The sequence below is a fragment of the Nipponia nippon genome, unplaced genomic scaffold (genome assembly GCF_047370975.1).
Source record: "Nipponia nippon isolate SJK-2023a ecotype South Korea unplaced genomic scaffold, ASM4737097v1 scaffold_8, whole genome shotgun sequence".
In the NCBI taxonomy this organism is placed as follows: domain Eukaryota; kingdom Metazoa; phylum Chordata; class Aves; order Pelecaniformes; family Threskiornithidae; genus Nipponia; species Nipponia nippon.
This window is the reverse complement of record NW_028262402.1, coordinates 27,242,365-27,266,101: the sequence shown is the minus strand read 5'-3', so window position 1 is coordinate 27,266,101 and position 23,737 is coordinate 27,242,365. Positions and strand designations below refer to the sequence as shown.

General features: G+C 38.7%; 1 protein-coding gene across 1 annotated transcript in view; it reads right to left on the bottom strand.

Annotated features, from left to right (window-relative positions):
* Nucleotides 1-22,699, bottom strand: part of SPTLC1 (serine palmitoyltransferase long chain base subunit 1) — a 35,934-nt gene extending 13,235 nt beyond the window's left edge. Inside the window, exons 1-7 of the mRNA XM_087742374.1 lie at nt 22,572-22,699; nt 20,498-20,605; nt 11,612-11,706; nt 8,139-8,232; nt 7,602-7,674; nt 2,830-2,962; nt 954-1,083 (exon numbers count right to left, since the gene is read on the bottom strand). Of these exons, the coding sequence (XP_087598500.1) occupies nt 954-1,083; nt 2,830-2,962; nt 7,602-7,674; nt 8,139-8,232; nt 11,612-11,706; nt 20,498-20,605; nt 22,572-22,640 (702 nt within the window). The 5' untranslated portion in view covers nt 22,641-22,699. The remainder of the gene's footprint in view (nt 1-953; nt 1,084-2,829; nt 2,963-7,601; nt 7,675-8,138; nt 8,233-11,611; nt 11,707-20,497; nt 20,606-22,571) is intronic.
* Nucleotides 22,700-23,737: the final 1,038 nt, after the last annotated feature.

Genomic DNA, 23,737 nt, shown 5'->3' with positions numbered 1-23,737 from the left:
CCAAATGTGTTACACAAATTGCATCACTAGTCTGTCAACCACATCTTAAAAACTCACGTAAAGATTATCTGATAAAATGCATTTTCCATTAAGGTATCTTAACTAGTATGTTGTCTATAAATTTGCTATTAATCAGATCCATTACTGATTTAGACTGATGTTAAGATGATTGGATTATAATTATGCAGTTTATCTACTTTACTTTTTCTATGTGTTAGCATAGAATCAGCTTTCTGCCAATTGTCTTTAACTTTCCAGCATTGTGTGAATGAGGCACATAATGGTGACAGCTCTTCAGCTAATTCTTTTAAAATTCATTTAACCAAGTTATCTGTACTTGCTGATCCTGATTTTAGTAGCTGCTTTTGGACACCCTTTTGTATTACTGCCAGAATGAGAAGCAAACCATCAAACTGACCCAAATTTTTCAAGAGAGAGAACATCTTGAGAGCTGAGTGCAGGATAGGGAAAGAGTCTAATAAAAAAAAAGAAAACAAAAAACAAGAGAATCATGTTGATTCTATAAATTAAAGAGTTAGGACTAGCCGCTTTTGTGTTGATTTTACAGTGTGGCATTCGAACTGATAATTAACTTGTGTTATTTATTAGGTAAACGCAATTATACAAATTCTAAAAGAACAAAAAAAGTTCTGTAATACTGTTTTAAAAAACCAAAATAATCTCACACTTCAGTCATCTGCCCGTAAAGATATTCCCCCACTATCAATGCCTGTGAACTTGCTTCCAGTGGTTATGCAGACAAATGCAAATAAATACATTTAAAACAAAATATTCGATCTTAATTACATAAGCAACATCAACTGCTCAATAGAGATTTATGAAAACCAAGCAACTGCCTATAAGCATTGCACCCATTCAATTACACAACCTAGTAAAAAAATGTGGGGGAGGTGGCACAAAAGAGTACAAATATTTCTTCAAAGGAATGGTACCTTTTGATCTTCAGTCTCTTGTTCTTTCAACAGTCGTTCAAGGTCAGCCATATCATTATGCTTAAATAACTTGATGTTACTACGAGATGCTTGTAATCCCTTCTGAATAGCAAAGCAGGCAGCTTCATCTCTGTAAATACAGCAAGCCCTTCTAAGTTTGCACTCGGTTTAACAATTATTCAAAGAAAGCTGCCTATTAGGACTGTCCTGCTTTTGAGCAGATATTTGTATTTAGGTCTAGTTAAAACCAGATTTATTAAAGCATCGTATATTTTATTTACATTTTGAAAACTTGTTTCCAAAGCTTCTCAACTTTCCTATGCACTATAGCCACTAAAACCAAGCCAACAATTTATTTTCTTGAAGTGTACACTGATCTTTGTGTTTGTACATGACAGCAGTTTATTTGAGCACAGCATTCCGCGTACAATACCATGGTAATCATCCCAGAAACCTCTCACTCCATTTGCTCTGGGTCTTAGAAAAAAGGTGCAAAGATGTGCCTGTAACATTTATAATGGTCCTCCAAGTATTCAAAACCTGCTTTCTAATATCCTTTGGGAATTAATATCTCAGTGTTCGAAGAACTATCCGCCATTTTTAAGTGTTGGAAAAGCAAATCTCTGAGCATGATGGGGTATGCAATTTCACAGCTGCTTAAGTCAAGTAATCTTTTAAAAGTAGCAACTAAATCAAACCTTCTGCGCATGCTAAATGCAGTAATTTCAACCAAGTTGCTTTTAAATATAGTGAGATCTTTTGTCAGTGAGAAGCTGAAATAGTACAACATAGCTAAATCCAGGATACACTGGCATCCTGAACAGTGTACACAATCCTGGTCGTTTGTCTCAAAAAACCTGATCTGGAAAATGTTCAAAGACGAACAAAAAACATGATCGAAGTTATGACAGAACTTCTGTAAAAGAAGTCAAATAGGCTGCAAGCCTTACACTTAGAGAAAAGAGCACTGAAGAAAGATTTTGACAGACAAATACAAAAGTATCGTGTATTGTGGCCTAATCCCAGCAGACAGCTAAGCCCCACATAGCCACTCACTCACACCCCCCATGGAGAAGATGCATCAGTTCACAGTCTAAAAATCAAATGCATCAACTAAAATTAGTAGGTGTTATATTCAAAACAGGTATTTCTTCATATTTTTTCATAAAAGGTTCAAGTTAAACTGTGAAATTACATGTTATAAAAGCATTGTGGATATTAAAGATTTACAAAGGTACTAAAGGAATAGGAAGGCTTAAGAAAAATCCGTCATCTACTACTAAATCCAAACCCTCCTCTTTGGCTCAGAAAGTTTTGAGTATTGTGACATTATTTCTCCTGTTTTTTTTACTCTTCCCTAGACAAATTAAGACTGGCTACTCTCAGGGACCAAACACTGGGCTTGCTGAATCCTTAGTTGCATAGCTGTTCTTGTGTTATTTTAATATGTACCAATATTTATCCAATGAATCCATTGCAAATATGCATGAGGGGAACAACTGCCCTGCAAAAAAGGTGAAAAGCCAGCAGTAAACAGGAGAAAAGCAAATATGACTGTACAGTTTCTTAGGAAGAAAACTTGGTATTAGACTTCTGTTAGTTCTTGCATGCACAAGTTTGGGGTTTTTTTGTTTGTTTTTGGTTTTGTTTTTTAGTTGAGTGCCCAAGTCTTCTTTTCCGTGATAAAAGCAGAAACTGAGTTGATTTGGAGTATTCAGCAAAGAAAAGGCATTTGAGCTTCGTACAACAAAATACTTAATCAAAACCAGCATTATTTTCTAAATGGTTAACTTAATGTGATTCACAATAATGAAAAAGAAAAATTGAAAGGAAAACTCTTTAATCTGGAATTTCCCAAGTAGAAAACAATACTTACACAAACACAATGTCCCCTCTTTTTGAATATGCAGGAATAGCACTGGCAATTGTTGCAAATCCATATGAGTATATAATAGCTTCCTCTGTCCTCATGAATTTTGCTAGTCGTTCTTCTAATTCTAAGTGCACATCTATTTGAGAGAAAATTGAAAAGATCTTAGATAGTTTACTTCTTTTCATATCAGAAAGCCTATCATTGCTTTTGGCAATCATCTAATTGAAGCAAATAGAATGTTTATTTGTAGGAAGAGTGTCACAAGAAATAACTTCCCCAAAACCAGCTGCAACCAATCCAGCCTTACTTAAACTGACAAGTTACCCAATATGAATCAGAAGCTTTGATAGATCTGAAAATATTTATGTAATATGGTTCTCTCATGTTCTTATGCAATGGTAATTAAAATCTACTTGTGATTAGACCACAAGTAAATGATGCAGCATTCCTGGACTGTGACTGGGGAGCACAGTTACTACAGTCAGACAACGAACAGCTATGTAAATTATAGCAATTAATGAGGTCCTGTTGGCAGACTGTCAGTTCTTCCAAGCTGATTCTGCCACTGCATATAGCACAGCTATCATTATAACAGAAAACTGCTCTTGTCAGGCTTCAATCGCATACCATCTCCTGAATGCGCTTCAGCCAATTGAAAAGGCCACCGTCTCCATGCCAGAGATTACTCACCCTTAAGACAAATTGACACAATTACACACACAAGCATCTCCCAAACTAATTTGGTCAAAGTGACCCATGTTAGAAACAAAACACCACTAAATCAAAAGATTAAGAAGGGTAATACCACATAGTAAGTGGGTTGTTGCTGCAGAAAGGTGACCACAGCATTAAGTATTCTGCCTAAGCAAAATAACCTGTATCAGACAAACTGTTATTTTAATTGTGTAACTCTCTTGCCACTACCTGCTTCTGCTAGCAAATGTTAGTCAGAGAACTATGCCTTTTATCCACTGGAAATAAACAGGATTAAAGGGCAAATAGAGGTCCTTAATGTGTGACTTGGAAGATCACTATTGGCCAAACATTACCTTTTTGCCATTATTGAAAATTCATTGAAACTAAAATCAAATGAGGCAACATCAGTTGAAAATACAGGTTCTTCAACAGCCTATGAGGCACGATTATGTCAATGTTGCTGTCTCTAACCAGCTACCAACAGCAAGGGTGCAGGAAGAAAGGGCTTTGTAAAAATCTTAACTTTGCCGTACTAAACAAGTATCTATCATAACCTTTCCCCAAAAGGGCACATCAACCCAATTCATATATTTATACAATAAAAGCAAAAGATATATCTTCAAACAACAGCCTCCCAATCACAGTCAAGAGCAATTTTATCCATAGACTGAAAACTATAAATCTTCGACAATCCTTCCCTAACATTTACCTGAGCATCAAAACATGGAATAGAAAGGAATTCTTTTATTTGGTTTTCTGCTGGTTTTAAATGGAAACAAAAAGTTTAATCACTTATTATTTGAAAGTTTTCTTTTGCTATCACTTTGATCCAGCTGTATCAGATATACCAACCATTAGGAGAAACCTACAACAGCCTTTCTTCTCCAAAGTCTTCAGAAGGAAGGATACTGATTGGAGTTATCTAATATACTTTCTGATACGAGATTTTAAGTAGTCCTTTTTCAGAATCTTTGTATCTTTTTCTTGATTGTTACATGGACTTCAGCACGAATGATACAATCTCCAGTCAGGCTTCAAAACAGGATGGATGAACTTTGATTCAATTATTGAACAAAAAGCCCAAGAAAGATCTTTTTCTGGCAGCAAGCACCCAAAGAAAGAGGTTGGCCACATGGCACTTAAAACATGCAATATAAACAACATTCAGCCAAAAATATTCCTTCTTGAAGCCCTGCCTGTAGAGAATAACAAATTAGGGGAAACAAGGACTGAACTACTGCTTTGAGTGCCCAGCTATTGATACCTAATGGGGAAAAATGTTTTGTTTGAGTGTAAAAGACCACCTACATCCTTAAACTAAAAAAATGGAAAAGATGACGAGACCATCACAGTTAAAAATTAAAACCTGCACACTTCTCACTGAGCTTTACTCAGCAACAACCACCACTACACTGAGCAAGGGCAAGGTAAAAACAGTGGGCAAAAGAAATACTGTTAGCAATAACAAGTTAATAAATATAATCAGATTTGTGTTAAGGAAAAGAAATTTTACAAGCCTAGTAGATTTTGCCAAGGCCAAGAACATTTAAATTCAGAATGACATAGAGCATACACAAATCTGATACATTATTACATAAGGGAATGAATGCTTTGTATAATTGTGAGCTTGAAAAGCTTAAGGCAGTATTAATTAAGGCTTCACTACCATTCCACCACGACAAAACCAGAATACTATCTGACTTGCCTATGTTTTATTGCAATGATTTGCTTTAGTCGGGTTACATCACTTGGATTAGCCTAGCTTAAGTGAAAGCTGCAAACACTACCTAGAGTACATCTGCACAGAGGAAGATATGATCAGAACAGCTTTCTATATAATTAGGAAACGTTAACAAAGCTATTACTGTCAACAACTGCTATGAAGTGCCAGTTTAGTGCCTAGCATGTGCTCGCATGCAAGTCAAAAGCAGAACTGAGACCAAATCCCATATTATCTTTTATATATTTTATCAGGTAGCCAGTCCTGATCTTCACAGTAGTACTGAAATTGTGGCTACCAGGCAATCAACAGTAGCCTTAAAAAAACGCCACCACCAAAATGTGATACACCCCTCAGCTGTCATTATGGAGAAAATAACCATAAAGATTCAGTTATGTGTGAATATTCTAGTATTTCAAGCTTTTCATAGGATAAAGGCATGGATGCAGTTTTCAGGGATACAGCACAAAGCAAAAATGTCTTAATAGGGACTCACTAAATCTACGAAATCCCTTCAAACAGGCAGAGATATGAAGAATCAAGTCTCCGTTCAAAATAACTTATAACATGGTATCTACGTTTCCAAATAAAGAGATCTCTAATATTTATATGAAATATCAGCCCCTAAGAGGGGATAATTCTGAGTGACAAAAATTGACAATCATCAATTAAATCCTATATAGTTAAGTAATAGGACAGTACATAGTTCCGGACACAACATGACTCATTTACCAAAGTCAAGCACATGAAAAATTGTGTGAAAAGTTTGAGGCGTACAACATTACTGATGTAAGAAGTGTTTCCTATCAGAGATTCATAATCCTGCAATACTCAAATGTTTAAAGTCAAGGGAAAATGGGAAGACAGTTTGGGATCCAACAAGGACAGCAGGTGTTTGTCTCAAATTTTAAATCAATTCTCCATTACTTTATCTGTAAAAGATGATATCTCAAATAGGTGAGCATAACATCATTTCTTCACTAGTCATGCCATGCAGCAATACCACAGTTTATATCCCCTGCTTTGTGAAATGGAGCATTTACCCAAAAAATTCAGAAGCCAATGAATAGCAACCAAACTAAATGCAAAAGCTATACAGTTTGGATCTTAGGATTAGACTTCCAACGAGGGCAGCAAACAAGCCAAAGAACCTCCAACTTACGAGAGAAAATCAACTTTTAACCAGTCTGTTTCAAATAATTACTAGAAAGAAGCAAAGTGAAAGATTTCACAAAATTTAAAATCAGCCTAGACTCAAAAGGCAGGAGACATCATTCCACAAGTTTCTTTGAGCTTTTCGGGGGGGGGGGGGGGGGGGGAGAAAAAAAAAAAAGAAAGCCTGTATGAGTTCCAACAGATCACTGCTGAACTGTGATCAGTGAGAGAGTCTACCTTCTTAAAAGCTCTCTACTAATCAATGGGCTACCATCACCTTCTCTAGAAATTAATTATGGTTCTAGGCTAATGAACAATCTGTAAGATTGGTATCAAAGACTCAATGTTGTTCTGATATATAGATTTCTAACAAATCAAAGTAGGTACAGCACCTGGTGGATCACCTAAAGGACTAGCGTGATTAACTGAGAAAAGTTCAAGTTAGTCTTGAATTCAAGCAAAGCTATAGGAAGCTAATTCTATGAAATCATTTGAGCACAAACACATTGTGAGTTCCATCACCTCTGGGAAGAGACTGGAAAGTTCACAAGATGAGTTGATGGTTTTAGCCTGCAACTGTGCAGCTGTTCATGTATTACTCTTTGGTTTCCATGCAGTATTTCAAAATATCAATGCCTGTAAAGAACTATTTCCAGAGGCTGATATTTAATAACTTACTACTTGTTAAAAGGAATGAAAAGAAAAACCCTTAGTAACACCTGCTTGCATCATAAAATCTCTTAATTACAACACCAAAGTTATTGGTAAAGGAAAACTTCATTCTGACTACAGCATTAGATAAACTTAACAAATATTCCTTACCACAGAAATCAGACTGCCCTCTCGTGGTCTACTTAGAAATTTACTAATTTACATTTAAATTCGCTAGGGGTTATTACATTCTAATATGTTTATTTTCTCTTTCTACTATGGTGACCAGAACAAAACCAGATTATATTTATCTTTGCAACTCTCTTCCAAGACCAGGATTAGAAAGAGTAAGAAAACACATAAAATGAATAAGAAACAAAGCTACGAACAATAAATGCTACCAAACCTTCACAATTACAGTGAGAAGTGTATTAGAAGGTAACTGTTCTTCACAATGATAGAAATAATTTGCTGCTTGTATATAGGACTATTTTGGCTGACTTACCAAACCAGTCTTAACACCTTTAAAGGCAGACGAAAGAAAGTTACTCACCAAAAGTACCATAGAATCCTCTAGGTCCACAAGTGCCAACACCATATTTCTTCAGAGATGCCTGGGCCGCACTCTTTAACAGAAAAGAATTACATGAAATATTTGTTCCTACACTAGATTTCTAACTTTTCTATAGGCTTCATATTGACAATTTCATACCAATGTACACAGGCCAGTTCTTGCATCATGTAACATGGCCTGCTTTACAAAAAATATAATAATGTACTGAATTCTATGAACTAATTTCATATCAAAACTATTTTAGACAAGTGTTTAAGCATCATTCATTGTATTCTAATGATCAAGGACATTAGATACTAATCAAACTTGATAATCGGCTAGTACACAGTAAGTACACCAGATGAGTCTTTACTAAAACGACAAACTTAAATAGCACAAAATTACCAGGTTTATAATCTTCCTTGCTGCTTTAGAAGTATACTTCCTTGACAAAGTTCACGCTTTCTGAAGTCATTCTTAATTTCAAGATAACATACAAAGTAAAAGAGGAATAATACAATAACTGGAAGAACTCACCTTAACCTTTTCATTATCCAAAAGTCCAAGAAAGTTAAATGATGCAAAGTTTACACATTCCTTGCCATTAACTGTGATTATATGGGTAGGAGGACTGAAAAAAATTACAGACCTATTGTTATGAATGAACAGTTGCTATTTTCATAAACAGTCAAACAGTACAGGAGTTTTGTTTTTCAACAGTAAAAGGCACACAGCTTTTTCGAGATTCCCTCTTTACACTTCTTTGCAGCTGCCAATCAATATTTAAGTTCAGTGTCAAGTCGCAAATATACTACCATACTCAGCAAAAACTGTATTCCTGTAGTTTAATAAAGAAACAGTAAATACCTTCCTGAGACATTTAGCTTAATTATTCCTTGTTGAAAACTTAATTCATACAAAGATGACTCCTGGAAGAGATAAATAAAGCTTCTCCTTTAAAAGCAAAGTGATATCTATTTGAAAGAAGGAATACTACAAATAAAAAGGAAATTCCATTGCTACTTACTTGCATGATAAAAATGAATTTAAACCCAATGTTTTTGTCATAAAGCAAACCCACAACATCAGTCTTGTACTGAATAGGGCTCCTGAAACATAGGTACTAGCTGTAAGCAGACAAAAATATTGTATTGTCTGTAATCTCAAGTTTCCAATTCTGTTTGATCTGTAATGGTTTAAATAACTCATGTAATCAGGAAACACAGAAAGTGTGAAAACACCCAATATTAACAAATGAACAAAAGCACAATATATTTGAAGGGAAGTGCAGAGAAATTTTCTGCCCTAAAAAAATTATGATTTAGACAAACAGTTATTAAAAAATTGAAGATAAAAATAGCTATTGCCTCTTTAAATGCAAGCATCACATCTGTGTGCTGTATTCTAAAAGCAATCCTGCTTTGGCAATTATACACTTCAATACTACAAAACCAAAAGTTTCAATTAATCACTCAGAGTGTTGAGAAGTCTCAAAGCTAAGCCAAATACAAAACCTTATGTCTGCCCATTTCTGTATGTGTTGTCAAATGTTACAGTTGAGATCCTATACTACTCCTCAAACACAATAGTTTCAACAAGCTTTTCCCATGTGGAAACTAGCACTGAGCAATTTTCACAACCAAAATTAAACAGGGCTGCTCAAATGTCAAATGCCTGTGCACAGCTGCTCCAAATCTGGTTGCTGACAATACTTCAACAGGTAATTTGGTATGCAAAGCAAATAAACTTTAAGTCCAAGCTATTCACTACAAGTTAAGAAAAATACTGAACTGCCTGAACTTCACTTAAAAAGAACTCCATGATTTCGTTTTCTATCTGTTCACTTAAAAAATTAGGCTTCAACCAAGCAACTGCAAAGCTTACAAAACAGCTTTGGAAAGCTTTCTACTAACACAATGCTTGTGCCGTGCATCTTCATCACTGTAATTCCGTGACATTAAACTGACACAAGCTGAACCTGACCCCACAAAGGAGCAGTCTGCATTACTACAGTGCATCTTCTGCACAATAGTAGCATTAAACAAATGTGCAGCAAACTGTCTCGGGGAACTGACTGACATTAAATGTATACCTGGATCTGTTCCCGTCTTGCTCATCCACAAGCTGTACCAAATGCTGGAAGTCCTATTAAGCGAAACAACTACTTAGGTTCACAGATATTCACAAGAGCAGACCTATATCCATTCATTTTGGCACTAACACGAGGTTCAGTATATTCCCAGCATACTGTTGAACCTGGTAAATTCACAACAATTTGCCCTTGTAGCTCCACATCTCAAACCTAGAAAATACACCAATGTTCAACAACTTGCCCCTAACAAAGCTTCAGTCCTCATGAAAACATGGCCACACTTTGCTATCAGAGTTTTACCCAGTCTTCTAAAGGAACACTCATGTTTAGGCAGAAAACACTCATGGAAAAGCTTATTCCAGTGAATCATCCTTCTTATATTGGGGGGTTATGCAAGTCTTCAGCAGAAAGGAGCACACTAACATAAGGTACAAACTGCCTTGCATATTGAGGGAGGAGGAAGTCTGCCTCTGCCACAGAGTGGGTCAAAATTTTTACTGAAATATTTAATACTTCCTAAGTTGTTATGAGCCTATATAAACCCTATCCACACATTACTGCAAATATGCAATATTAGACCATCACATACTAAGATAATTAAGATTTATGTAAATCACCATTCATGGTAGACATTAACAAGTGAAAATCATTGAAAGAAGACTACCTTATTATCATCAACAGGCTCCCCCTAAAATACTAACTAAAAAAGTGATAGAAATGCTCTTGAGCCAGAATTAGGATGCAGACACTTTGATTTCTGTATTAATTCTGAAGCGTGGGTTAAGTTTATAGCCCAAGTTACAATCTTATAGCTGTTGAGTAACTTACAGGAAGGTATTTAGTTGGCAGTTTAAATCTTACAAGACAAATGCCAAGTTTTCCCCACAGCCACTATTAAGTTTAACAGCCACAAGACATTAACATTGTCACAATACATTCCCTAGCTGTAAGCACTGCAAAGTTCTAAATAATTTAAACATTTTCTGAATCAATCTAAAAGACATATTTGTTCAGATTTTTTTAAACATCCAACACTTCCTTTAACTCCACAGTACTGCTTGTTCAAAATTCTGAACAATAACAGAAGGATTGTTGATATCACAGTTGATTAAAATAGGTTTCCCTTTTCTAAGGCAGAGTTTGCCATGGTGGTGAAACCATCAAAATGGAGCTCCCTATGACAGCAAATAATTGTGCTCTGTCACTAAATTATTTTAAATTATTAGTGTCACTGGAAGGATATTAAGAATGCTTATATTGTAAAAGTTACTGACATAAACAAATCTGAAGCTTGTGAAAGAAATTTCAAAGCAATTTCTGAAATACTGTGACTCTTGCCTAAGTCAGTACACATTTTAAAAGCCTCGTAACACACAAGAACATAATGCTGAGCCATAATTTTCTCACAAAACAACTTTGCCATCAAGCATCTCCACTTCTGATTGCCCAAAGAGGAACAACTTTTCACGAAGTGTCAAGTGGCTAGCCACAAAATCAGTTTCTTCTGAACTGATTTGTGATGATACAGTTCCCCCCAACAACTACACAGAAGGTGGCACCCACTTTTGGAGGTTTAAGTCTACATATTCAGAAAAAATGAAACGAATTACTACCAAAGAATAGAGACCCCACAATAAAGGCAAAGATGAAGTGTCTGCCCCCCCACCCCTAATATTTTTTTTTAATTAATTACAACATTTAAAGTAAGAAAAATTTTCTTACTAAGATAGTCTTGATAATGTTGCAAAACCAAGACCATCTCTTCAGTGGCAAATTCAGTCCTGCTATCTAAAAATGCAATTCATTTATGAAAGGTTTTAAGGATATGGAAATGCTTAGTAAGAAATAACCTTGAAAATAGAGATATCCAGTATTTGAGTGGAAATAAAAAAGATAAATTAATTTTGGCTACATTTACCCTGAAACAATGTTGTAGTTGAGAGCTGGGTGATCTTTTGATACAGGAGGTACAAGAGGCTCTGGCTGCCATTCTTCAATCAACTCTTCTTTTTCCTGAACAGGAAAAAAGAAATACTGCTCAAAAAGGATTTCCATTAGAAAAGACATTATGTGCTAATAAACAGTTGATAATAGTTGTATCAGAAATGATGTATGCCAATATGTGTCACCTTTCTGAGACACTGAGAATTGATATTATCTCAGTATGTTCAACTGAGGGGCTCTGAATTCTGCAAAGGGAAGGAGATGTAAAGAAAGATAGTCCAGTTGTGCTTGTGCATTACAGATGTCATGGTATGATCATCAAGAGAAGAGATACTAACTTGCTGTCCCTACCAAATTTTAATCAATACTGTTTCATTCAATCTATTAATTATGAAAACCCTCCTCTACAGTTTATGTAATTGAATAAAAATTAGATAATAATTGAATATAAATTGCCTCACTTCGCAGTCTCAAGTCTTCAACAGTGCTGTTTAAACAGCTGTGGCATTAAAATACTTCACAAAGTAATACACACGTGAGCAGGACACAATGGAGAAAAACCGTCAAATGCTCAAGAAATGGTAACGGCAACTACTAAACCACGTATCCCCCACCTAACGATGGAGAAATACTGAACGCACATTCACTTTCAAAGTGCTGTGGAAAACCTCAGATGATTTTCCAAAGGACGTGCAGCAGACTAGCATAACAAGTGCATTAGACTAGTTCCACATAAATTAGCAACCACTCAGGCAAATCACCAAAATCATCCTCCATACCATGCAAGCGGAACTTTCTGGGAGGATTATTTACTAGTACAGCAAGACACACATGATAACATATTTGTTAACACACTAGCTTTGACTGGTATGACTACAATGGGTTTATATTTCTCTGCTTTTTCAAAAAGCAGTAGAATCTTTAAGGCTACTTATTTCAATACCAAAATATAAATTCTGCAATTGATTTTTGAAAAGACCACAGCACTATCGTTTTCCATTTTTATTTTTTCCAAATACAGTTTTCAACGCCTTCAAAGTACAAACACAAATTAAGATACTAAAAAAATCAAAAGGAGACTACACGCAACAATACAATTAGTCTGCTGCATTTTCATCACTTTCATTTTACTACACTAATGAATAATTTTGTTTCTAGGTATTTCTACAGTACTAACTAATATCCCAGGAGCTCCACAAATGTTTGTTTCAAAATGCAAATGGAAATTTCAAGAGCCCTTTATTTCAGAAAAGATCCTTTTTATGTGAGCATAGTCACTTGTGTTTCTAATATTTTGCAGATGTACTTTAAATACCTTTTTATTTAACTTTCTCATGTTAGATTTCTTACTGAATTTTAACCCATGGGGCATATATTTTAAAGGAAATAAAATGCCATTAATATGTGCAACAGAATTGAATATATTCAATATTTTGAAATGGCTACACTTACGTTAGAAAAAGCGCTTAGTTTCTTTAGCAACCATAGTACAGATCTCAGCTGGAGCCTTGCACGCAGTTGTGTATGCACTGAAATGCTGTTCCACATACTAAGGAAAGCATTAAAGTAGGGGGGTTTATTAATTTACCCTGTACAATAGCATGACAAATAGCTCATTTTAATGCTTCAATTAAAAAAAAACAGATAACTGAGCACCAGAGAACAGAACAATAATAAATTAAGCTGTGTGTAAATACTATTGACTACTATTCATTATTACATTCTACGATCAAGCCTCACGTTTGACATGACGCACCAAATACCTCAAGAACCCTATGGGAGAAGATTACCAGATGATACACCCTATAAAGATTAACATGCAACACAGTACCAAAATGGTGGAAAAGTAGTACCCAAATTCAGGGTAATTTCAGAGTGGAACCACAACCATAATTCTGTATGCTAAACTCCATTGATCCAAGAGAGTGGCAATTCCATCCTCATCTCAGAACAGGTACTAGTGTGCATCTCTATACTGTATTGCTATTAAAAAAAAAAAATCAAAGATGTAATTTAACACTAAGTGTGCTGACTGACAGCAGTGCAAGCCAGCAGCAGCTACAGTACAGTCCTCTCCCAACCACAAATACATTCCTGTTCCTTGTGTTGGCATAGGCAGTTAAAAACCAGAAAATAACCTTGTTCAGAAAAATGATCCAGATGAAAACTTGCAAAAGCAGGACGGACATATAGGTAAACTGGATCTCACAACAAAGCGGTCCCAACTGAGATTGGCTGATGCTACTGGGAAACCATATCCTGGGTTACAGTTGCCCAGCAGTATCTTGTACCTTTTCACAAGAGTTCAAAAAGACTTCTGAAAAATCAGAAAGCAGGATGTATGCCCATGTAGCCTTCACTCTGCTCCAACAGTTGGTGTTGAAAGGCCCCAAACCCCTGATGTACGGCATAGCTTGCATCAACAGTTTTCTGTTCATTTTAGAGCACAGGGTTGGGGGAGTTTTTGTTTTGGTGGTTGTTGGTCTTTGTTTTAATTAGCAAGCAGAATAAATCAGGTGAGAACTGGTTCAGTCTGTCAGTTATGGAAGGATAAACAAGAAAAGCATTAGATGACATTAAATGCCTGAAGGGGAAGGACTTAGGAAGCATGGTGTTTCTTCTGTTTAAGACCTGAACTCAAAGAACATTTGAACAGCTTTTACACAACATAGTTCAAAGGCAGAGCAGGCAACATAACATACCTTTTCTTCAAAGAGAGCAGAATTAAAGCTGTGCAAGCATGTACTTAGCTTTTTCATTTAAGTCTAATTTTTTGAACTAAGGGTACAAAATATCACCAAGCAGCTTAGCAACTGATGCACAAATTCAATCAAAATCTTTTTGCTGTGGAGTCTAGCAGAAAGAAAAACAGTATTTATAGAAGGACACTGTAACTACAACAAATTAGCATAGTACAATTGCACTTGAGATCTGTGAACATAAAGATAATGAGCAAGTCCTAATTAGTACTCCTCTCCCCCATTCACAGTAAGTTGTAAGAAGTTTCCATTCTTCCCTTTGAAATGTTTGCAGCACACAAACTAACAGCATAGGTGACACGCCACAGATGAGATGTGGCAACATCCTTATTTTTTTCTTAACACAAAATGAAATATACAGCAGAAGACTAATCCTCATTTCAAACAACACTGTTTCACTAATTCTAGCTCATATTCATTCTCCTCCTCCATTACATGGCGCTTTGCTTTTTGATGGACATAGGAAGATAAACAACAATTGCATCTTCACATCTTATGTCTTCTGTTTCCACATGTACTTAGCACAGACAGTAGTTTATCAAAAGCTTCTGTGATAGAAGTTCCTTTATTATGATGGGGGACTGGAGATATTGGTGATTAAAATGAGTACCAATCTCAATCTAAAATGGCCATCCACAATGCAGGTGGGGCAGTCCATACCCCTTGCTCATTCCATTCATTGAGTATCTCTGTACACTGGCCTGGCCTGCTGAATTTTTAGGGTAAACACGACCATCTCCCTCTGACCAAAAAGACAGCAGAAGCAGGCTTCCATACAGCAACCCCACATTCAGAACAGCACTTTCATCTTCTGCCTCCTAAATAGGCACCAAATTTCAGACCAGTATCAAGAATAAAAACGTTAATTTTCCAACATGCAGAGAAACCAGATTTTAATCCAGAATGTAACATTCTCAATACATAGTTGATTTGCTTATTTCTCCTCAGTGCTCTGTAATAAAAATATCCACTTGATGGAAAGAATGAACTCAAACCTTTCAATTTCCACTGTCTCGGGCTGTAATGTAAGTGAACTCATCTCTCAGCTCCTCCTCTTTCCCTTTTGTAATTCTTTTTAATATATATATAAACATAAACGTTAAATGAAATATAAATATCAATATAAAATGTATGTATTTTATTTTTATGACTAATATACAATACACACAAAAATACAAGATACAAAATGTTTATACGTATATTTTACAAATCATAATATACATACTTATTTATACATTTGTGCATATATATAAACATTTTAAATGTATTTGTCTAAAAACATACACACACATTACATATATATATAAAGATAAAATGGTTTGGGGTTGTTGTATTTTGTTGGTTGTGGTTTTTACTTTTTAAATGCCAGATACCTTGGGTAAAAGAAATACATGGGCATAAACACATCCAACACAAATTATTTAAATAAATTGCCTTGTTGACCCTGTTTCTTAAGAAAAGGTAGCAATTATGTTCATGAAGGTAGTTCTTAGCTAGCACTACTGTTTTGAAACAGTGTCACACATGCATCTGTGTCAATATCCAAAGATCAATAATATTTTTTTATTTGCTGGTCCTCAAATAACAGGTCTTTAATTTCACAGTATTTATAAAATCATATACCAGCATGGCATAAATTGGCACAAACAATGGGCATGCTAATTAGAAATATCTTTCTTCCAAACTATGCTAATACTTAAGAGAACCTTTACCTATAGAGTCTTGGCTCAAAATGACTGAAAACCTTTACAAGAACAGACTACATCTGCTCTTCCCTGTAGAACAACATCTGATCAATCTTTGAATACTGTTCTGCAAGAGAGCTCTTGTGGCTTACAGTATTTCTCAGCCACACATTAAACATTTATCTCTGATAGGAACTTTCCAGGCTCCTGACTAATACTGCTCTAATAAAACTGTTCCCATGCTACTACTGCAGTGAAAATTCTGAAACCAAAGAAAACAACTATTCCTCCCATCCACAAATGGTAAGACGTGGCTCCTAGTAGGACTTCAGAGATTCTGAGAGAGAAGTTCAGTATCATTTACTGCAGGGTGAAAGAGACCTACATCTGGAGGGCACCTTCCTTTCACACACATGGTTGTTGGCTAGAGAGTGAGCTTGTACTTAAATGATGCCATGCAATCTCCCACAGCCTGCTCCAGTCTTCAGGGGCACTTTGCCGCTTTTCTATAGATTTTATTTTGGGTGAAAAGCCCACAAGAATCTCTATGTCTAGCACCCTGTCTGGCCACAGACTTATTTGTACTTCCCAAAATCCCAAACTATCAGGAACTTATACTCACAGAGAAGTACTCCACCTTTTTACTTAATGATTTGGGAGATTTCATTCTTTTGGAATAGAACCAATAGGAATACCTACACACACTGTTACTAATGGATGGCAGACAGTCAGTTGAAAGTTGATTCCTGCACTGGATTTCATAGTACTCTTGCTACGCTTTTGACTAAACCCAGAAGCCACCTTCAGGGTGGATTTCTTCACTGTTTTAGAAGTGTGACTCCTAAATGCACTAGGTTGCACAATATATCATCTACCTCTGGTCCCCAGGACAGGCTGGTCCTGACAGATCAAATTAAGATGCCTGTGCAATAGTGGTATTGTTCAGTGATATTTATTATGTGGAGCCAGCTCTGCTCTGGCAGCAACCCCAATGACAATTCACAGAGAAACTCCAAGTATCATTACACAACTGGCTGACATAAAGGTAGCCTGAGCTGGCCTATCTCCAGCGCCTGTACCTGAGCAACCTAGTATTTCTTTCTGGTGTGGTAAAGACTGGACGCCACAGCATGAATCAAACTAGAACAAATCAGAAGGCAAATCAGCAGTCTCCTCACTGAACAGCTGGCATGTTACTACATGTAGCTCAACACACACAGAGAAGCCTGGCTGTGTGGGATCCCATATTGTATGAAGCAAACTGTACTGGGTCTGGCTGGGATGGTGTTAATTTTCTTCATAGCAGCTCATACAGCGCTGTGTTTTAGATTTGTGAACAAAACAATGCTGATAACACACTAATGTTGTAGCTCTTGCTGAACAGCATTTGCACAGTGTCAAGGCCTTCTGTTTCTCACTCTGTCCCCACAGTGAACTGGTGGGTGCACAAGAGGTTAGGAGGGGACACAACCAGGCAAATGACCCAAACTAACCAAACAGATATCCCATACCATATCATGTCATGCTCAGCAATACAAGGGAAAAGAGGGGGTTTAGGGAAGTTAGCTATCTTTTGCTCGGGAACTGGCTGGGAGGTATTTGTCCACCCATGGGAGGTGGTGAGCAATTGTCTTTGCATCACTTGTCTTGTTTCTCTCTTCTTCCACTTCTCCTTTGATTATTAAACAATTTTACCTTCACTCACAAGCCTTCTTGCTTTTACTCTTCCCTTCCTCTTCCCCTGTACCACTGGGGGTGGGAGAGAAAGTGAGCGAGCAGCTGTGCAGTGCTTAGCTGCCTACTGGGGCTAAGCCACAACACAGACCAGTGTCAACTGTCTGTGGATTAAGGTGTTGTTTTTTTTTTCCCCACAGCTATTCCCCTATACAAAATAAATGAGTGCTTTTCACAGCAATTACCTACATTGTAGAAAAAGAGACAGAATCACTCCACACCTCTGATGTATCAGTCTGCTTAAGTCCTCCAACTGTAGAAGACTTATTCACACTTTCACTTCACTGTTGTATTTATGCTTACTTTCAATAAACTATCTATAGACAAGACATTGCCTTCCAAATACAGTTCTTCTATGGAAAACACTGCTTCCATCTTCAGAGGTCAATGGTAAAGCCAACTAGACCAACTTAAATCTCCTTCGTTGTCAGCCAACCTGAACATACCATCAGACCAAAGAGCATTCCCCCTTACTATTCTTTTTGCCACCAAGATACAGGTAACAAAAAGCTAGAGGTGTTGATGTCTTTAACATCTCAAGTCAAACCCTTTGCTGTAATACAGCTCTTAGCACTCTGCAAATTTTTTTCTTCTGTGCCTTGCCACTATGAATCAATGTATCTAGTATCTATACAACGCAATTCTTGATCCCTTTGGATTTTTGCTAGTATTCACATTCCTTTCCACCCCTGAAGCTCAGTAAAGTTTGTATAAATCTCATCAAAAGTATCACAGCAATAAAGTATTTGCATGCTTCTGTTCTTCAGAAAGCCTCCTACTGCTGTCCTGCCAGTGAACTTTACTACTGTCATCCTGCAAAAGTAGGATTGTTGTTAAGCATGAGCCATTTCCAAATGTTTTTCCCCCTTTTGACCCCCTTCAAACCCCTGCTTCCACTGAGCTGCAGCAGATCAGCTACACGTGCAATCTCCCAATTGCTCATTGCCCCCAGTTAAGAAGATACAGAACAATTTTTCTTCCTTGCATACCACTGTTCCAGGTTTGTCTGAGCACTTTCTCAAACATCTCAGCTACAGCAAAATGGTCTGTCAGTCAATGAAGGAGATGCCCTGCAACTGGATGATAACATTCAAGACAAACATAGAAGTATCTGAGTGTAATCCTTACACTGTAAGGAAGAGATAGGTTTCAGCTTTTTCAGGTCACCAATTACACAAGAGTAGCAAAGAGCCTTTTCCCACCATCTACTGCAGAGAGAACAGATCTTTCAAAAGAAAAAAAAGTTAGCCTCCAAAATACCAGAGATCAAAACCATCTGATGCAGGAAAACTCTACTAAATCAACTATCATAGTTTCTGAATGGATAATCAGGTGCTACTTTAAAGCTGCAGCATGTCTTCCTAGATGATCTGAACATTCGGTGCTTCACCACACTACACCTCCCTTTGCGTTCACTCCTCTGTATTCTTACCATAGGCGGCAAACTTCAAGAATCCCAGTATCAATTCAAACCTTTCCAAGCACAAAACTGAACTGGCCTTTCTTGATTCCTGCTCAGCTCACTTCTTGCCTCCAATATTAAATGACTCCAATAAATACATGCTGAAGTGTTCCCTAGAATACTCAAAGCTCGTTTAGTAAGTGCTCCCCAAAAGAGGACACTGCCCGCAGATTTGCTGAGTTACAGCCCTGTGCCTGTAGTCCCTGCATGCTGTTCACTGATGCACTACACAGAGTCCACAGGCTTAACATGTATCCTTAGCAAGAGCAAGATCAAAAAGCATGCAAGAGCAAGATCAAAAAGCATGCAAGAGCATGATATAGATGGCAATGACAAACGCATAAATCAGTTTCACAAACCTTCCTCAGTACCATGAAGAAATTCCAGTGTTTTATCGCATTCATAAAGGATACCATTCCTCTGAAGCTCTAGCAAACTAAGCTTGTTGGTTATATGGGACTTCAGATTGTTCAGATCAATCCCTCACATACACAGGCTGGTTGCCACATTGTAATACATCACTATAGTTCATCTTTGACCTAGAAAAATGACTGTGTCCTTGTTCACCTCACTACTTTCCCATTCAGAGTATGCATCCAATCATCCTTTCAATATATCCAATGGCATCCTCTGACATTATGCAGCAAGCCTTATTACATCTCCAAAACTCTACTCATTCCTGATAGTCTCCAGCCAGAAGTCAGGGAGAAATTCCAGTCCTCACAAACAATTACAGCTTTTCTTTTTTGAGACAACTACATTGCAAAAGAAGAAAATTGCTGCTAAATTACAAAGTTTTCTGGAACCCACTTAACACTGTAAACTCTTAAGAGTTATTACTCACAGATACCACATGTACAGACTGATCTCTCTCCTACTCTCTACACACTTACAGTTCAGTTTGTTTGGTGGGGTTTTTTTAGCATAGCTTCCATTTTTAAAACAAAGCCATCCTTTGAGTAGAGATAATGCCAGCTTTTCATAGCTTAGCAGTCACGGTCACATCAGTTCTTTTATATTTCTCAGACTCTCAAACAGTGCTGCTTTAAAAGCATGAACTGAAGCATTTAAGCAATAAGCAGTTTCATGGTCTAAAGTAAGCTTACCCTTTGAAATCCTAAGAAAAACCAGCACAATTTGTGATGCAGCAGTCGTTCAACAGCCAAATACATCAATAACTATAAACTGTTTCCCTAAAGAAAAATATTTTTCCACCATACCTTAGGTGTTAGATCAGATCGCTCTTGAAGCTTATATGTCTTGGAGAAAAGAAGTCTGATTATCCATAGAATTAGAATTCCTTCCAAAATGAGATGGTAAGCAGGAGCCTGAAAATAAAAGCACAAAAATAAGTCTACACAGCATTCTGTCTGAATCACCGTGACACTATGCAACCGTTTTGTCTCTACTAGTACACTCATAAAAAAATCAAAGCTGATCATCAGCTGATATGTATTTCTAAATCTGTTAAAATGATATGAAAGTGGATTGCTTTGCAACCACTACTTGCTACTTGTGGCTGTAACTTGAGTTTGAATGGATTTATTCTGTTGTTAATGAACAAGGCATGCTCTAAACTGATAAGCAGTTTCAGTTCCACACATGCACATTGAGAGTAAAGGCAGATAAGCTGTACAGGTTATACCAGTATCCGTGAAGGCAGGAAGTTTCACAACAAGCAGAATTCTCCTGAGAGCTTTAGGGTCTGTCTCATCTATACACACCCACTTCAACCCTACATTCTTACAACTTATAGTCCACCAGCAGCGACAGCTACTATTACTTACAAAGAAACCTAATCCTGTCCTTGTAGCCCATTTTTGTTAGTTTCACAGGCACTTTGCGCAGGTATAACCCAACACAGTCACCAGAAACAGTTTCGCCCCTGTGTCATTTACTCTCTTGTGTGGACACAATATTTAGGAATATATACAGCAAACCAGAACAGAGTTGATGCAAGTTAAAAGTTAGCCTCTTTGGGTGCTTGGAGGGAGGAAAGTCAGTTTCCTCTAACAGCACAGCTAGTTAAAAGTAGATGTGGAGTTACGGCATCAGCATTTGCTACCTAGTTTTTTCCATTTCAGAAAGTCTCCTGTCTACACTGTGGATGTCTACTATTTTTAAAAGACTCAAAGTGCACACACAATAGCGCATTCCCTCTTCAATTCAGTGGAAGAGCTCCCACACACCAACATTTTCTGGTGGGATCTGACCTGCCAACAAAGGAAGCAGAATGCACTACACATCCAGAAACTAAAGGAAATTGAACACAAGTTTTCAAAAACCTGTAAGGAGTCCTACGGCATATCAAACTGCATATAATGAATTTATCATTTGCAGAGTACTTTTCAGTTCACCGAACAAGTTAAGAATACACATGTACAGCATGACATCTAAAGAACACTTAGTATAGTAGCAGTAGAGGTCCACACAAACTACTTCCCCGTGCTTTTCAGTGTCTACAATTATCCTGAATTCAGTGCACTAGACTGTGCTACCAGTTTCAGTAGCTAAGCATTTCTATATTTGTACTGCAAACCCTAGTATAAATTCTTAAAAAGTTACCAACCTTTGCCAAAGGAAGGGAGGGAAACAGACTGTTGATACAAGAACACCGCCTATCATCAGGACATCCTTTTTCATATCATGAAACAAAGCCTGGATACAAACACTCCACGCTGATCCCCTCCAGGAGAGAACTCGAGCATAAACATTTAAAGGTTGTTTCTTCCTTTGTAAATAACACTTGCAAGTTACAAACCCTGACCTTATACTCAAAGAACACTGTGAATCTTGTTCAGGTTTAATGCTCTGGTATACACCTTAAATGCAGCTTTATAAACTTAAACAGAGAAAAACGTAAAGTGCGTGCATCTATGTTTTCACTATCTAGATACGGTGCACATACGCGTGTTCGCAATTTTGCGAGTGCAGTCTCGCACGCCTGGCACTGATCCGCTGCCAGCTCCCGACTCCGGGCAGGTAAGGCACAGCACCGCCCTCCCCCGCCGCCGAGCCGGGCTCGCCGCTCCCCAGCCCCGGGGCGGGCCCGGCCCTACCTTCCCGCTCCCTCACCCGACATCAGCGGCCCGGGGACCGGGCGCCCTCGCACCCGGCACCCCAGCTCCGCCAGCCACCGGGCGCCCGGGGGCCCCGTCCGCCTTGCGCGGCGCGGCGATGGGACCCTCTCGGCACACCCGACCCCATCCCGGCGGCGGCTGCCAGGCGGCTGCCTCCCCCAGCCGCCCCCCGCCGGCGGTCGGACACCACCCGGGCCCGCGCCCCAGGCCGCACCTCGTAGAAGGCCTGCACCATCTCCACCAACACCCACTGCTGCCCCACGCCCGCCGCCGCCGCCGCCATGGCCGAACCTGCCGCTTCCGCCTCTGCGGCCCGCCCGGGCGTCGCCGCCGCTGCCCTGCGCCGGCGTCAGGGGCGGGCCCGCGGCGGCGAGAGAGCGCCCCCTCCGGCCCGGCGGGCGCAGGGCGGGGCAGGCGGCGGCGGGCGGCCGTTAACGGTCGGGGGCGGGCCGGGCCTGCAGCCCCGCCGCCCTGGCCGCGGCCCGCGGTGCTGGGTGGTGGCTGGGCAGCGCCAAGGAGGGCGGGGGAGGGAGCGCGGTCTTGGGGCCGCGCTTCTTAAATGCCGTAATGGTGGTTTATGGAGGAACGCCTGTTCTGGCGTGCTCCTGCGTGGGCATCTGCACAGTTACCGCTCCCCCTCCTCGTCTCGAACAGCGGTTTTCTCTGGCGGCCCTGATCAGGGAGCAAGGCCAGCCTGGGAAGATGCGCTCTTCAGTGTTAAATAAATGGAATTAGCTATAAGTTGAACTTGCATAAGGGCGCATGGGTGTGCACTTCCTCACTACGTTTCAAACCCGGTCCTGTTTGTGGAACACGCTGGCGTAACCTTGGTGCCTCTTTCTCCACACCCGTAGGCTTCTTCAGTCCCACGCTGCCCCAGGCTGGAACCTGCTGAGGAGCAGAGCCTCTGCTTTGGTACCTCATCAACGCACGTTGCATTTGCTGCCTCTATGCCGTAACTGGTGACGTCGTTGCTGTAAGAAGCAGTTGTGCTGATAACTTGGCTAATGAAGTGAATGGCAAAAGCAGAACCAGGGTGTAGTGGAAATAATGAGTCAATTCAAATAAGAAGGGAAATTACAGCTTTAAGAGCTTTGCCAAAGTGAGCAGCCATAAAAGCTGAACATTCTTGGGGAGAGAGAAACCCCATGAAGAAAAAGAGTAATGGTGAAGACATTGCACGAATGCGGCTGAGCATGGGGAGGTGACTGAGTGCGCAGCTGTGTAGGACTTGAGCAACTGCCTAAAAGGCAGTGGAGAGGAGGGAGAGCTGGAAAGAAGTTTGTTTAGGAAGTGAAGTAGCACTTGATGGAACGGGAGCAAAGGTCATTGCTGCTAAAGGAGGTGTTTGGGAGCTGCTTCACTGAAGCTAGACAGCTG